This window comes from Tasmannia lanceolata, unplaced genomic scaffold (assembly GCF_043159265.1).
Source record: "Tasmannia lanceolata isolate RefF3 unplaced genomic scaffold, GAP_Taslan_0.1 ptg000015l, whole genome shotgun sequence".
Taxonomy (NCBI): domain Eukaryota; kingdom Viridiplantae; phylum Streptophyta; class Magnoliopsida; order Canellales; family Winteraceae; genus Tasmannia; species Tasmannia lanceolata.
The window spans coordinates 37,544,252-37,561,019 of record NW_027518692.1 but is presented as its reverse complement, the minus strand read 5'-3'; the positions used below and the strand labels follow the sequence as shown (position 1 = coordinate 37,561,019).

The following is a 16,768-nucleotide window of genomic DNA, read 5'->3' as shown; positions in this document are numbered from 1 at the left end:
TCATCAAACATTAGTAGGACTTCCTTACTAGGCTTCATTGTATCTTGGAGGCAATTCGCGGATCCCCTTTGCACACTACTAGTGGGGGCGAATCTTGTCTTAAGGAAAGTGATATCACGCCTTGAAGCAACAAGTTTCTGTTTTCTATCATCAACAGTACCCTCAACAAGTTTTTCCAACAGGTAGTTGGTACAAAGTAGACAAAACCAGTTCCTATACTCCACTACACGTCTCATTAATGCAATGACTATAATCAATGGTAAGTAATTTTTTTATTTTCAGAAGACATTGGCAAGATTGCTAGAATCATCTAACTGGTGAAATACTTTAGACCCATGTTGTGATTTTAGCAAACATGCCAATGTATGACCGAGGTTAAGGGAGTTGCAGTCTCATGTTGGGTTGGAGATTTGGCTTATCTGTAGTAGACCCCACATGTCTAATGGGTCCCATGTTGAATGTGAATCCCTGACCATCTGTCTTTAGCATCATGTTTTCAAGACAATAATGCAACGGCTAGTATTTTCTCATTGGTGTAACTTTTGCCCTCTCACTGTGGGACCCGCATCTGGGTGAGGCTCTCGGCGTCCTCCAAGTAACTTTCCTTATAATGGACTCTTATTGTGGTCGATGTGAATAGAGGTTCAACTTGGGTCGATTTTGGGGAATTATGGTTGAACTTTTTACCATAAAATCCGGTTTAAGTTGATTACAATCTTTTTTTTTGTCTTTTCTAAAAGTCAGAGTTGAAGGAGGGGGCATTTTCAAACATGTTGATTAGGAGAAGGAATTGAAAAGAAAAAAGAGATGTCCTCATCAATATGACTGCTTTAAATCCACCTCCTGTTCACATGATTTGGTCATGTCTGGTTGGAAAATTAGGATGAATAAATCACTCAAACATCTGAATTGGTTAGTTTCACATGTAGAGAAAACGGCAATCAATATTAGAAAGGAAACATGAGAAGATGATGAATACAAACCTTTCAACATGGTAAAAAAGGTGAGGGCTTTTGGGTCTGAACCCACGCCTACCCGTTGGCTCATCTTTAAATTAAGGCTACCTTTGGTTGCCTCCCCGTAGAAAAGGTGAAAAAGGACAGATTTTGCATCTTTCTCTTGGTTTTCCACTTTCCACTTTCTTTCATTGAATTTCTTTTACAAAAATTTGTCCCGTTATTAATGTAAATAATGAGACCACAATGGCCCAACTCCATTGAGGCCCAACTCGATTAATATGGCAAATCATCCTCTGCGTTCAGCCCAATGACCCCTCCAAACTAGCACCTCAGACAAACACATAAGAACATGCAATATTACTACGTGTAATGGTGGTATCTTTCTAAATATCTTTCCAAATTCCAATGGATGGTCTCTATTATCATTTTATGGATTGATTGCTGTATGCGCAAGAGCACTCCTGTTGGGATTAAAATTGTATACCGACTCCTTTCATTACCCCTGAGTCATTGAAAGGGACTTCACAACATCATTGATTGGGCAATGAAAAGATCGATTTTAAATTTCAGTTTTAGCTTCTATTGCCACACAAATGAAAACATTTCAGTTTTGGTTGGAAGTTTCGGTAGAAATTCTTTAAATCCATGGAAACATGAAAACATATCTAAATGATAGAATTTAAATATAAAACTAAAGAAAATGCTAAAATACGCACAAATACATGCTTAGAGACCATTACATAAGTGAAACAACCATCCATAATGGCTTAAAAACATCGAACACACAACTGATAATTCAGTACACATCAAATTTTCACATGAAATTCATATAAATACTCATATGAGATTTGCTAGGGACTTTTGCAGAAGGGCATTTGATATGGGATCATCCCATCATCCCACCTTATCAGACAATCCAAGCCATTTGATTTGTCGAGCCCGACTCAAAATAGGTGCTGCCACAAAAATCATCTCCACAGGGTGATCCTAACGCTCCAATCTGTCAAGGGTGAGCTCTTTATTTTCGGGAACATTGGTGGCCTTTACCAATCAGCCATCTACTGTATTGGCACATGGATATGACTTGATGACCGTACATGTGTATGGTGATCAGGGCCATTAAATGGGCCAGCCAACAAATGTACTGTGACGGCCAGCGTTATCAAGAGCCCAATCCCTGTAGATGTGCCATGTTTAAGAAAAAGCCCACAACTGTTTGAAGAGATGAAGCCCTCAAGTCATTTGAGATCTTTATGGAACAATGTGTGTGCAAACTTCCAAACTATACAAATTACTTTCAAGTTAAATATGATTATTTGCAGGAGAACCACTAAGCAGAGAGTACTCTTGGGATCAGATGATCAACCCTCGGGTCCCACACGGGGTCATGTATAACCAATCAAGAACATCCTGAGGCAACCCGCGTGGTCTTGGTCCCATGCAGAAACGTACATGAATGACAAATAACTACAAAAATAAATGGGTTTCTTCCATTTCTTCTTCGCTGGGCCAGTGGCAGAGGAGGGCAATTTGGCGAAACTTCAGAACAACAAAGGAAAAAGACTTGTTAAGCATTCCAATAAGAAATTTACAAATCAGAACCCCTCCCCAAAAAAAAGTCGGTCAATGACTAATCTCCACATCCTATGCAAGTAAGAGATTTTTTTTTTTTTTGTAGGTAAGGTGGCTTGAACCCAAAAAACTTCTCTAAAAATTATATGAAGTTGAAGAGATCATTTTCTATCTGGCGTGCCATGCAAATCAAAGAAAACTCGGTATCACTGGGCAAAGGTATATCTGTGGTACAGTGGCTGTAGAATGAGTACAAAGACAGACTGCTTCACAAAGACATTCACGAGCAAAGCAAGATCTTATCAATTTGCACTAAGCTAAAGAAAGCTGACATACATTGATATATTAACATAATATACAATCAAACCAGATAATGGATTCTAGACTTAAATAACCAAGAGAAGATTCAAGGAAAATACAATTGTATGTTACCTGCTTAATCATTATTCTTATCCCTGAAAGTGGCGATTTACTCTTTATTGTGCTGCGGCAGGTTGTAGACGGGCAAGTATAATCTGCTCGTAAAACCTTCTAGTCCGAAAGAACAACACCATGGCAACTAGAGACCCACAGAAAGTAACAAATGCCATTATCACAAAAGATATCATGAAACAGTGATTACCTGTGCACGTAGTCTCATCACTTGATGATGCTTCAATGTCATATATATATCCCACCACCCACACAGAAAGAATATAAGATCCCACGGGGCTTGCAATGGAGATGGTGTTAAATATAGTCCCCATGTGCCTTACACCAAATATCTCTGAAGTGACCGTGGGCATTAATGACCATTGAGAACCATAACATATGCCCACCAAGACAGAACCCACATATAAAGTGCCGGGCAGGCCAGAGGCAATCACTGCATGGCCGATGCTCATGGTTGCCAGTGCTAAGGCAATGAACAATGGCCTTGGATAGCCCCTCGAGTGTAGAACGTAATCAGACACATAGCCACCTCCGAAACGACCCAGAAAATTCCATATGCTCCAAAGAGAAACCAAAGTACTTGTTTCTATGCTCGTATAACCAAGGGCCCCACCTATTTGACTAATGTTATTTACTGTAGCCAGCCCTGATCCCATACCACATGCCATGGCTAGAAACAACAACCAGAAGTCTCCAGTGCAGATAGCCTGCAAAAGGTTCAAGTTTTCTCCCCTTTGTGGTATTCTTCTGTCATGAGTAGATGACTGTGGGCCAGGGTCGTTTGGGATTTTGTGGTATGTGCTACAGTCGTAATTTGTATACGGCTTCTCAGAAGATTCCGTCTCGTATATTCTGTGCTCTTCAACTTCCAATGGGTTGGGATCATCCATTAACTGGAACCTTTCAGTGTGCGGTCCCATCCGGGAGTCGCTCAACTGGGCTCTGATTGCGATGCCCAGGAGAGAGATGAGCATCAAGAGAAGTATTGCAAATGTAAGTATCCGGGTTGATAATCCCAAAGATTGGATGTTTTCCCAAATTATTATGACCATTAGATAAAAGGCAACCATTAGTGCAATGAGCGAGAAACCATTCAGGTGTCTCTTGTCATTCCCTTCATCTGTATGGTTGATTTTTACAAAACACATGAGCAAGATGGGAACAAGAGTTGGCAGCAGTGCAAGCATCAAAAGGAAAGAGCTTGGGTTACCATCGTAAAATGTCTTATATACTTGAATCAGTATTGCTCCACTTAGACCGAGAAAACCCTAAACAGAAACATGTAAACAAAATTTCTAAGACCAATCACCGTCCAAAATAAGAAAATAAGACACTACAAATGGAGGAACAAGTGCCAGCTCTTGAGAAAACTATGCCATGATGCAAACAGTATCCCAAACTACATGTTAATTCACATATAGTTCAGTAATGACCCTTCTGACAAACATAGGATCAATGTATCATAGCCTTATATATCCAGTATTCTTTCTTTTTTCTGTTCTTTTTTTGAAATAGCTATATATCCAGTATTCTAATCCAAGAGTTTGGCAGGTAAGGATGTTTAGTTAACAATGCAACAATTTGATTAGATGCACAAGTATTAGAAAGGTACTAGAAAGGTACTATCAGGATGTGCAGGTAATGGGGTTGGATTGGGTTACACTTGAAATCAAAATTGAACTAATTGCATGGGTAAAAGAAATGAAGGGCGTCTATGGGGTTGGTGGAATATTAATGAATTGGAATGCCGTAATATGGGAAAAGAAGATTGAGGAAAAGATAACCCCCAAGTGGAAAGCCCCACCGACGGGATGGTTCAAGTTGAACTTTGATGGTAGTTCAATTGATAACCCGGGTAAGGCCGGGATTGGAGGTGTAATTCGTGATGCAAAAGGGAAGGTATTGATGTGCTACATCTGTGACGCAAATGAAGCTGAAGTAAGAGCGCTTCTTTATGGTCTTAAATGGTACTAAAACAACAACTTTGGCACTCTCATTATTGAGGATGACTCCTCGAATACAATCGCATGGGCTACCAATAACTCAAAAGGACCTCAGAGTCTTCAAACTTACATTGTAGAAATTCGGGATTTGGTAAGTGCAATCTGTCCAAGAATTGAACACAGAAGACAATCGGCTAATGAGATGGCGGACCGGCTGGCTAAAGAAGGTGTACTACTGGAATCGATTTACATCTCCATCACAACAGATGCTGTGGGGATTGGGGATGAATAGTTTTAACTGCAAAAATTCTCGGCATTGTAATCATATTTTCAGCTTGATGCATCTCTTGCGTGTGTTGTACCTGTTTTTCTTGGGGACAACTTGTCCCCCTGAATGTAATCTCATATGGTAATAAAAGTCAATTTTGAAAAAAAAAAAAAAAAAAACTATCAATATGTGCAGGCAACGACCAGAAACAACTTACTGGCTGAAAACAAAAAATTGCAGACACAAGAAATCTTTGAAAAGTTTATATTTATGATTATAAGAAACATTAAATTTCAAACTTAAAAGGCTTAACAATTAAAGAGTTAGTAACTAGCTCTTTAATCCTAATACAAAGCACATAACAAAGCCAGCAATGAAGATACCACTGCTATGGGAAATAACTCCTCCCACTCCAGCTTCCCTCATGTTTCCTTGGAAGAACCTCCAGCAACATAGATTCTTTAAGGTTTGCAAATCGATGTTTTCAGCTTGGATTCGGCTCCAAACAGAATGGGGATATTGCTTTTGATGCTGGAATATGATTACATGTGCGTCTTTCCATACTTGCAACATAGTGGTGAAGAAAGATTGGATCCACTGAGCAAGAAACCGGCCATTTTGGGGGGCTGATTAGTACCATTGGTTGGTAGATCCCACAACGGAGTTTGGCCAACCTAATTAGATAAACTGTTTCCCAGTGTCCTTCATATCTCAGTGTCTGATGAGCAACTGAGAATACAATGGGAGGCTGTTTCCTCCATTCCCAAAAAATTCACTAGGAGATATGGATATTCAATACGGTAAAGGAACAAGAAGGGGGGCCTTCTGTTGGCATTTAGGGTACAAGTACAACAATCCGACATGAGTAGGATCCTTAAAACCTAGGATAAGATGGATATGTTTTTCTTTTCCCAAACAGAGAGGATCTGATATGTTTCCACAACTACATTTAATTTTTTTCATCATTGATTTCAATTTCACAGTTATCGCTAAAAAGAATTTCAGTTTCAAACTTTTAACGTATCAAATTATAACAAAAAAATGAATACCTAATAAAAACGAATGAGTAGGATCCTTAAAACCTAGGATACAAGTACAACAATCCGACATGAGTAGGATCCTTAAAACCTAGGATACGATGGATTTTTTTTTTTTTCCAAACGGAGAGGATCTGATATGTTTCCACAACTACATTTAATTTTTTTCATCATTGATTTCAATTTCACAGTTATTGCTAAAAAGAATTTCAGTTTCAAACTTTTAACGTGTCAAATTATAACAGAATACCTAATAAAAACGAATGAGCAATATTGAATCAGTTTAATTATTCATAGCCATCCAAAGCTCACTAGCTAGGTCATAAGCTCGCTTTTGAAGCTAAATTATTCTCACTCTAAAAAATCTAGAACAAGCAAGTTTCAAATACGTTTCCTCTTAATTATGAGTGTGCTTCCTAATTAAGTGACTATTTTTCAAAATGAATGGTGTTTCCCTTTTGGTAATGGCAATAGAGTATAATTAAAACTTGAGATGATCTTTTTTATAATATTCTAAAGGAGCTAAAGCTTAAAAAGTCATTTCAAGCACTAAATGAAACTAATATGAAATTTTCTTAAAAAATTTATCCTAAGTGTAATTTTGAAATAAGTTTTAACATTAAATCTAAATGACAAAAAAGTCAAAACTTTTTAAAACTATAATTCCTTAAGCATGTAACCCTAACATGTGAAATTTTCTTAAAAAATTTAGCCCAAGTGTAATTTTGAAATAAGTTTTAACCATAGTTTTAAAACTCCTCCGCGCCATCATGGACTCCCCCAAGTCGACTCCCATTTCTGTTGGCCATGTTCTGCGTTTTGCCACCGTGTTCCACATTTTACTTTACAGAGTCAATAAAAACTCCTTTCACTCTCCTGAGTTATGATTGCGTCAACTGAGTACTCAGCCGCGTCAACCGCGTTCTTGGCCGGGTCCGCGCCGAGTCGACAAGGATTTTGCTTGGCCACATTTTGACTCGCATCCACGTTTTTAAACACCAATTTAACATTAAAGTCAAAACTTTTTAAAACAATAACCCTGTCATGTGAAATTTTCTTAAAAAATTTATCCTAACTTATTTTGAAATAAGTTTTAACATCAAATCTAAATGACAAAAAGGTCAAAACTTTTTAAAACTAAAGATCTTTAAGCATGTAACCCTATCAACTATGAAGTCTTCCTTAACTTATAATTGCTATATTAACCCTCCTACCATAACCAAGTCTCTTTACAAGGCATCTGGTTTGTATCCAATGATACCTCCTACATGATTCATGTTCATTTCCCATGATGCCTCCCTCTTGTTTTCTTCATTGCTCAGACAACTATGTGCATGAGTAACAATAAACATTCTATGATCTAAATAAAAATAAATTAATTAATATGTAGTTTAAATTACATTATTTTCTAATGTAGATTTTCATAAACAATATGGTTTTTAAATTTTAACTTAACCAAAAGTGAAAATGTAAGCCCATGTTGCATGATTTAATTATTCATAGGATCATTGGTTCAAGTCACGAGTAAAGCACAAATTGCTTGAGAAGTAACATAGTACGATTAAAAACAAATCTGAGACTACCATTAAAAAAACATTCTGAGACTACATAAGAAAAGAACAAGTCCTTGATCTCTCGGAACAAATGACAAAAAGATCCAATATTCTGCTCCCTATATGAGAATAAAAGGAACATGAGTGGATACGATGCATTGAGCCTTATCAGATTTGTTGTAAAAAAAAAGGAAAGCACTATAAGATAGGCATATCCCATGCCTTACCTGAGTATCCTTATTCAATATTGGATACTCCAAGTTTTTGAAGAATCCAAGTACCATAATTTCATATATAGTTCAACGAAGATCAAAATTTTCAGCATCTTTATGTTTTAGGTGTTCTGCACAAAGTGAAATTGTATGTAAATCTCAAAAATAATGTCTCATGACCCACTATCCTTATACCTTTGGGGTATGTGGTATAGAAAGATGGGATTCACGTTGATGTGAGTAAGGTGGTTGTTGTAATGGAACGACTTGCACTGAAGATCGTGGGAGGAGAGGTGTGTAACTTCCATGGTTTGGTCATATTTTAGCAAAGATTTATTAACAAATTCAGTTTGAAATTACTACAGTTATTGATTGCATTAAAAAATGAAATTTGGAGTGGAGGTCTAAAGATGAAACAATTTTCAAGTTAGTGAAGATATTAAAACACATGTTGGTCTTACCCAACTTTGACAAAGTTCTTGACGTTGATTTTTAATGCACCACATGTTGGGAGAAGGAAAATTGGTGGCGTATTTTAGTGAAAAAATGAATGATACGCAATGAGAATATCCTATACATGACCAGGGGTTCTGCGTGATAGTGCATGCATTTTCTTTTTGGAGGCAATACTTGATTAATGGGGATTTTCTTATTTTTCAGATCATGATGCTCTGCATCACACTAATTTCCAAGATAATACTACATTATTAATCACAGACATGCCGAGAGGATGATGTGTCTGCAGTTCACTTTTGTTTTGAAACATAAGGTTGGATTACAGAACCCAGTAACAGATGCCTTGAATAGACAGTGCACAGGTTGTGGGATTCGAACAAAGTAAGGTTTTGTATGGACCTAATAAGTGTCATTTAGGGAAAATATGGCCCAATTGTGCTGGCAGCATGGGATTTTGCTACGAATGAGAACTATCTCTTTATGGGAAATCAAATTTGCATTCCTGATCGTTCCCTTATAGAGCACTATTATTTATGTGAGAACAACATGACAGAGGCCTCAGCGAACACTTTGGTCGGGACAAGATCATGAAATTGGTAAAGGAGAAATAGTTTTGGCCCATAATGTAGCAACATGTGGAGACCAAAGTCAAGAGGCGTCCATTTGATAGGTCTCAAAGGAAATCTCAAAACACGTGACTTCACACACAATAGCTAGTTCCATAAAACCTATGGGAGGACGTGAATATGTTCTCTGTGTTGGGTCTTCTGCAAACTCGATGAGGTAAAAAATCTATCTTCAATGTTGTTGCAATGTCCTCTAAGATGATGAATTTCATTCCGTGTAAGAGACTCTTGATGCAATACATGCATCCAATATATACTTCAAGGAAGTCATTAGATCAAATGGCAGGACGATTAGTTCGGATTGGGGCAGAAAGTTCCTTACTCATTTCTAGCAAAGTTCGTGGGGAAGTTTTGGGATCCCTCTTTTGTACAACAAATTGGAAGATCTTAGTGATAAGTATAAGAGTTAAATAGAGCAATTGCATGAATTACATGGCAATGTCAAGAAATTTTTTTAGACACTTAGCTAAGTACAAAATTGAAACTGATACACACAAAAAGAAGAAGCATTTTCATGTGAGAGATTCAGTCATGGTTTAAAGCAAGTAACTACAACGAAATTCGAGCTACGAAGATTAGATAACACAAAATATCAAAAAAAGAAGATTTATCCCTATAAACAGATTGTAATCGAGCAATATTAGTGGATAAATTCTCTTCTAATTTTATCAAGAACAATGTCAGAAAGTATGCAATTCAAACTTCAAAACCCTAAAAACAAAAAAAAAGAACAAGAAACAAACCAACCTTCATAATTCCAACAGCAGTTCCTCTATGATCAGGAAAATTCTCAACAGCCGTCACAACATCCGCCGTATTAAAGAAGGTCTGAGCATGTGCGGCAAGAAACATATAGAAGCACATGAGTGCCACCGGAGGGCGAGCTAGGGTTCCGGTGACGGAGAGCCACATGAGAAAATATCCGGCAAAACACTGTACGGCTCCGGCGAGGATAACAACCCAGGGACCACCACGTGTAGGAGAATTAGGAGAGGAGAAAACGACGGAAGAGTAGAGGAGGCCGGACAGAAGGCCGGCGTTTGCGCCGATGTCTTTGAAGACGGCGACTGAATCGAGAGTGGATTGGTCGTAGGATTGGGTTGATTTGAGGATGGGAGAGTAGATTGCGAAAGCGTAGGATGAGCCACTCGTGCATTGGATCCATATGCTTGCTACTGCTGTTAGCCATTTGTTTTGATAACACCACCACCACGCCCGCCGGAGGTGGCTTCTAGTTTGACATTCCGGCGGTGGGGACAGTAGAGAGCTTCTCATCTCCGTTTGTTTCTATTTTTTGGATTTTGGTTGAAGAAGGAGAGCGATTGGGCTTTGGAGTGGGAGACAGAGAAGAGCCGGGCCACCTGGCGTTACAGCAGGTGCCATACGACATGGAAATGTTCATAATAATATTTAGAGAAAAGTACAGGGAGTTTAGATGAATTACGGATTTCGCTTAATTTGGAAAACAATAATCAAACACGGGCGATTCTTCAAAATCGGGTGGGAAAAAAGACCCTGATACCCTTATGACATGGTCATAGTTCTCAGATGTTGCCCGCCCTTATGGATGAGACCGTCAATCATTATCTTTCAAAATTTTAAAGGATGAGAATGCTAATTAAGGGAGAGTGAAAATATCATCACCACTTTTCACGTAAAATCACGTACATCTCCCTTGACTTATAACGGAGACGTTATTGAACATTTTATTATTTCTCATGTCTCTTTTGGCTTTGAACGCTTCCCCCGGAATAATAAGTACGCTGTCTGATTCAAGAAACACTAATCATTCAAAGATATCAAGTACATTGCCGGATTCTAGAGTACGCTGCCGGAATATCAGTACGCTGTCTGATTTTCTGGGTTCAAACGTGTGTTCCAAACGTATCGAGTACGCCGTCAGAATATCGAATATGCCGCCGGATTCTAGAGAACGCAGCAGGAATATCAAGGAGTGCGCCAATGGAAATAAGGTGTAAGCAGAAATAGAGTGTACGCCGGCGAAAATAATGAGTAGTGGAATCTCATACAGCGAGGCGGGTATTATTAGAAGACACCACCGTTCCATATTGATGTACACATGTCGTGGATCCGACCGTCTATGCATATTGGCGACGATTAAGATTTAAATGAACCCAAGGGACTCTGAGTTCAAAGAAAGATCTCAATCCAAACCAAACCAACTGTGTAGAGAGGCGCCATCGTTCCAAAAAATTTTTCAACACGTGTCAAGCATCCATCCTACTCTAATTATTTCCGACGGCCAAGATAGAAACGAACCAAGGTTCTGTCGGTTCAAATACACATTCAGGCGAACCAAAAGAAGCCTTGTGAAGCGGGCCATTTAACGGGCAGTAATGAAAAAGGAGATTTATATTTATGTCCGGGTCTTTTTCCCACCTGATTTTGAAGAATCACCCGCATTTGATTCTTGTTTGCAAAAGAACTCGAAATCCGTGATTCCTTGAAACTATCGCACACATTTCGTACTTTTCTCTAATATTTACTTAGAAAGTTAGAATTACATTTAAATCACATGCCACTGGAAGAGTGGAAGGAAACAAGTACACGTCAACTACTTTCCTTCTCGACAGAAAAAAGACCTGCATTTGTAAAAGGGAAATGATATTCCCCCACCCCATTCCACCCCACGCCAAACCCCTCTGAACTTTATTCATTACCTTTGAAACTCTACGAAGAACGTTGTTGCGGGGTGGGAAATTCATACGCGCAAATTGACACGTAATAAATGGCAAACAAACTGTTTGGGGTTCCACCTGAAAGCAAAGATCCCACGTCAGATAGGTGAATGGATGTGGATGGGCTTATAAGGATTTTGGGTGGTTAACCTTTAAGGGTGAGTTCTACCGGGTCCCAACACAAACAATGCTCTGCTAAGGCCGGTTTCTTTTGGATTTCGCGAACTGAATATGAGTTCAAAAATTGACTCAAAATTAGGAAAATTCCTCATCTCCATTTCAAGGATGGCGGGAAATCCCCATCCCCACCCTGCGGAGAAAATCTAATCCCCATACCCATCCCACACACTACAGGGAAACATGTTTAATAGACTTTTGGGATTTTGTAAGGTCCATCGCAAAAGGCTTTTCGGGTTGGTCTGTCGCACTTCAGACCAGCCACCTCGTGAATGGAGATAAAAGCTCTTGTCTTAAAATGCATTTAAGAAAGATATTCGGAAAAATTTAGGAATATCAAACGAAATTTGTTCTATGGTAAGTGCGGCCACCCAAATTAAAAGCGGCAAACCTAAATTTAATAGGGGAAAATTCAATTTTGTACAGAGATTATAGGGTAGGGTGGGGCCGAAGCAATCCCCGCCCTGCCCCTGCTTCGGGGAATTTTTCAATCTCCATCCCCACCCCGAACGGGGCCAGCCCCCCTTTTTTGAGGATTTAATTCCAGCCCTACTCGAAATTAAACAGAAGGAAAAGATGTCATTTTACTTTGATTTTTTAAATTCTTGATGTAATCAAACGACGGTTTTGATGCACCAAAAATTGAGGAAATGAAAAGAAAAGGACACATTTTCCATTTCCTGACTTTGCTTGGTTGCCATTTACTATTCATAATGACAAACAACACATAGCCATTGTGGGCTTGTAAGCACGAGTCATCCTTAGTTGTCAGGACTGTCAACGGATCTAATTCGAATTGGATCCATCAACAGATCCTATTTCGTTTGATCCAACTTTTACAGTCTGGGTCACGATGCATTTGTAATTAAACCATACATTCGGCAGGGAGGATGCTTGAGTTGTGGCAAAAGAGAAGGCCAAGGCTTTAGAAGCTGCATATTTTGTACAAATAGTCTTGACAGTGTGAGGGGGAGAACCCTTTTGTAGAATAAACTGTTGGTTTTGCTCAGATATCTTGTAATTTCTTCAATTATGCTTGTGTTATCACAACCGGACAGTATTGAACTAGGCAATGATTGTTTGAATTTGGGCAACTGTAACATTTAGTTAGATTAAAACCCAATGAAGATCAAGTCATAGTTGAAGATTGGTTCTCTCCCATGGATGTAAGCAATTTTGTTGAACCAACACTCGGTGTGTGCATCTTGTGGTTTGTTTCTTTTTACTATTTTTTTTGTGTGCGTGTGATCGGTACAGATGTTCTGTTCCGCCCGATTTCTCAACAATACCACCATTAGCTTATGATAACAACTTTGATCAATTGTTTGGATGATAACCAACAAAGAAACACATGGATTTTAAAGCAATAATTTATTACCTAGATTTTCCCTTCGCTTTGGAGTGATAGGCAATACTCAAATTCACTAGTGTTCCTTTAAGTTAAAGAATTCTTGCCAAAATTGAGTGGTGAAGGCTGCATCCCTGTAGCTGATGATTGAAGCTGGCGTGGCATGTAAAGATTTGTTCCACAAAAATTGGAGCCACGATGACTATGGATGAGCCAATGGGCAAGAGGTGGGCAGGAGGGAGCAAATTTGGAAAGTAGATCACCATGATTGCATTCTTACATTGTGAGATTGACAATCCTTTCACAACCATATTTGACCATATTTGATTAGGAATGGGCTATACCTCAAGAATTCAGCCATGAAAATGATCACAACCATCAAGCCATGGATATCTGTCAGTCCCATTTCTGTTTTAGCCGTCCATTAGCAAACCATTGTTCAAAGAGTTGAGATAGATCATCGCATAATTTCAATGAAACTAGATGGAAAAGGAACTCCTTTTGTTCTTTCTCAAAATCTATAATTCGGAATTAATTTTGCTATGGAACTCAATCTTATTCAATTACACTGTAATAAGCCAAGCAAATCATGTCTCAAATCAAAATCTGATTGATCTTGGATGGACAATAAAAAATTGAGCAATAAGAAAACATGCCTCAACTATAGTTACTGGAAACTTCGTACCTGGATGGGCAGCTTGCTTCCCCGGAAACCCGCTTTGGAAGCAAAGTTCTTATTGCATCTTAACGTTTGAGGAAGTGTGCTTCCTAGACCCTTTTAACGCATTTCCTCTTAATTAAAAATGTATGTTTTCTGTTGATACGCATTTCCTTTTTAGAGCTTTTAACTTCCCACATTTTCTCTTCTCTAAACCTCTCACTTCCTGCTTTAGATTTTGGCATCACTTCCCACACTCACTTCCCACTCTGGCAACTATGGTATCAACAACTGTAAGAAGTGTGATGAATTATATGATGGTTCAACAGCCTTACCATTGCACATATTTGAAGGCGGAGAGGGTGCGCATCATCCCCTGCAACAAACTCATTCAGCTCTCCATCCACCTCGATCACACTGCAACCGGGCGTCTTCTTGATCCCTCTATTCCCCATCATCTTCCTAATCCTATGTGCATCCTCCTGCCTGCTCGCACCCAGATAAACATTTGATAACTGAACGTAAACACCATCATCTTCTTCAACTACGCCATCCCGTTCAAGCAGTAAGAGCTCCTCAGCTGCAAGTTCAGCGAGCTCCGTCTCACCGTAGATTCTAGAACCACTCAATAACGCACCCCACACAGAAGCAAGAGGCCTCATTGGCATTCTTTGAATGAGCCTAAACGCTTCGTCTAATTCACCCGCCCTACAAAGCAAGTCCACCATACAACTATAATGTTCGTGTTTGGGCATGACGCCATAGCGTGCTCCCATGCTAAGTAATACATGGTAGCCCTTGTCCCTGAGCCCAGCATGGCTACAGGCTGTGAGGACCTCAAGAAGAACAACCCCGTCCGGCCGAAGCCCGTCTTGCTTCTCCATGCTCTCCAAGCAACCCAACGCCTCATTCGCAAACCCATGCATTGCGTACCCCCCAATCATAGCCGCCCAAGAGAACACATTTCTCTCAGGCATTTCATCAAACACATTGATAGCCTTCTCAATGCACCCGCACTTAGCAAACATATCGACAAGCGATGTCCCAATAAAGACATCATTTGAAAACCCATTCTTCCTCGCGTAGTCGTGAATCCATGCCCCCTGCAGGAGGGCCCCAGAATGAGCACAAGCCGTGAGGGCAGTGGCCACGCAGAACTCGTCGGGCACTGTATCAGAAACCAACATATCACGAAACAGACCCAATGCCACGGAGGAGAGCCCGCAACGAAGATACCCATTTATCAGGACGTTCCAAAGAACAGAATCTCGTTGGGGAATTTCATCAAACACATGGTGAGCGTCACATAATACACGACATTCCACATACACTCGAAGTAGACCGGTTTGAACGAAATTATCGGAGACTGCTAAGCCATTTTTGAAGACTCTCGTGTGAATTTGCCGACCCACAAAGAGAGAAGGGATGTTAGCGCAGGCAGAAAGTGCGAAAGCAAAGGTGTGGTGGTTGGGTTCTTGTTGGGAGAGCATGAGACGAAAGTAGAAGAGGGATTGGTGGGGTTGAGAGGAGCGAGAGTAAGCTCTGATGAGGGTGTTGAAGATGAAGGAGTTGGGGGTTTGAGGGGCGTGGTGGAAGAGGAGGGAGGCGTAAGGGAGGCTTCCGGAGAGGGAGAGGGCGCAAAAGGCGATGAGTTTGCTTAGGGCGTAGTTGTTGTGATGGAGACCTTGGGTTATGAAAAGGGCGTGGAGAGATTTGAGCTGTTGCATGTTGGAGCAGAGACGGGCAAGAGACATGCACCGGTTCCATGCCGAAAAGCCGCCCTGGCAACTCATGGACATGCATGTTTCGATTTGAGAGGCTATATGATATGTTGGGTGTGAGAAAAGGGTATCATGAAGGGAAGAGATTTTTGCTACAAGGACCCATATGCTACATAAATCATTCGCAATTATGTACTATCCAGAATGTGACGCTTAGAAAATGATTGGCATCACTGGCCTATGGGTGAAAATAGTGGGCCCCACCCTATGTATGGAGATGGTGGGCCCATCTATGAGTATAAAATAGCGGTCCCGCTTCATAAACAAAATGAGGCAATAGGGCCTAGAGTATGTCTATCTATGCATGGATTTGGGTGGAGATCCAGTCCCGACCCACAAAACATAAGGTGTAAATGGTGGGTCCCACCCCTATATTATGCATGAGGTGTAAAATGGTGGCACCATCCCATCAAAACATGAGGGGATGTGAATTATTTGCACCCTTTGCTTTCCTGGTCACACTGACTACTCTTTTTACTAGGGTTTCAACTTGGGTCGGGTTTTACCCAACCCGTCCTGAGATTTCTTCTAGGGTGGCCTAGGGTTTTGGAAAACCTGATCCCGCCTGACCCAAATTGCAACTCTAGTGTTTGTGCCTTTCACTTCCATCTGGATGATCATCTGAGTTAATTATTCTCAGTCCATGCGACAACAATAATTTCCTATGGCCTAGTGATTCTTAATGCAATTAGATTGATACCGAAGATTAAACACCATTTTAGTGTGAGCATCGTGCATTTACATGCATGCTTATGTGAGTGTTGATTTTTTATCATATTGGGAGGTCTTTTGAAAGAAAAAAAACTCTTAACCAAGATATGTTATGAATTTATAAGTTCAACCGTTGGATTGGAATAGATCATGAACCATAAATTCAACTATTGGAGCATAAATTATGCTGCATGTATCGAGAATGTAGAAAAATCCAGTCCGACCTGACCTGACCCAATAAACTATCTTTGGGTAGGGTCGGGTTTAGGAATCTTGGACCTTTTTTTAAAAAGAACCAATCCGACCTAACCCGAGATACTTTCTGGCATAGGGTAG

At 39.9% G+C, this 16,768-nt stretch overlaps 2 protein-coding genes across 6 annotated transcripts; both read right to left on the bottom strand.

Annotated features, from left to right (window-relative positions):
* Nucleotides 1-1,621: 1,621 nt before the first annotated feature.
* LOC143847067 (Nodulin-like / Major Facilitator Superfamily protein) lies at nt 1,622-10,439 on the bottom strand. Of its 5 annotated transcripts, none has more exons than XR_013234933.1 (4): nt 9,806-10,439; nt 2,964-4,231; nt 2,255-2,498; nt 1,622-2,171 (listed from the first exon to the last, which is right to left on the bottom strand). XR_013234933.1 is itself a non-coding variant. In XM_077355737.1 (4 exons), the coding sequence occupies exons 1-3, from the start codon at nt 10,331-10,333 to the stop codon at nt 3,008-3,010; spliced, it is 1,662 nt and encodes a 553-aa protein (XP_077211852.1). In that variant the 5' UTR covers nt 10,334-10,439; the 3' UTR covers nt 1,622-2,498; nt 2,964-3,007. The 5 variants fall into 5 exon arrangements, 3 of the variants coding, with proteins under 3 accessions (XP_077211852.1, XP_077211850.1, XP_077211851.1); XR_013234934.1 differs by having other exon boundaries at nt 1,622-2,136; XM_077355737.1 differs by having other exon boundaries at nt 1,622-2,498; nt 2,964-4,083; nt 4,174-4,231.
* A 3,435-nt stretch (nt 10,440-13,874) lies between these two features.
* On the bottom strand, nt 13,875-15,824 carry LOC143845472 (putative pentatricopeptide repeat-containing protein At3g28640). The gene has a single exon (XM_077353833.1). It carries the CDS (start codon nt 15,737-15,739, stop codon nt 14,225-14,227), a length of 1,515 nt encoding a protein of 504 aa, XP_077209948.1. The 5' UTR covers nt 15,740-15,824; the 3' UTR covers nt 13,875-14,224.
* Between the last annotated feature and the right edge of the window lie 944 nt (nt 15,825-16,768).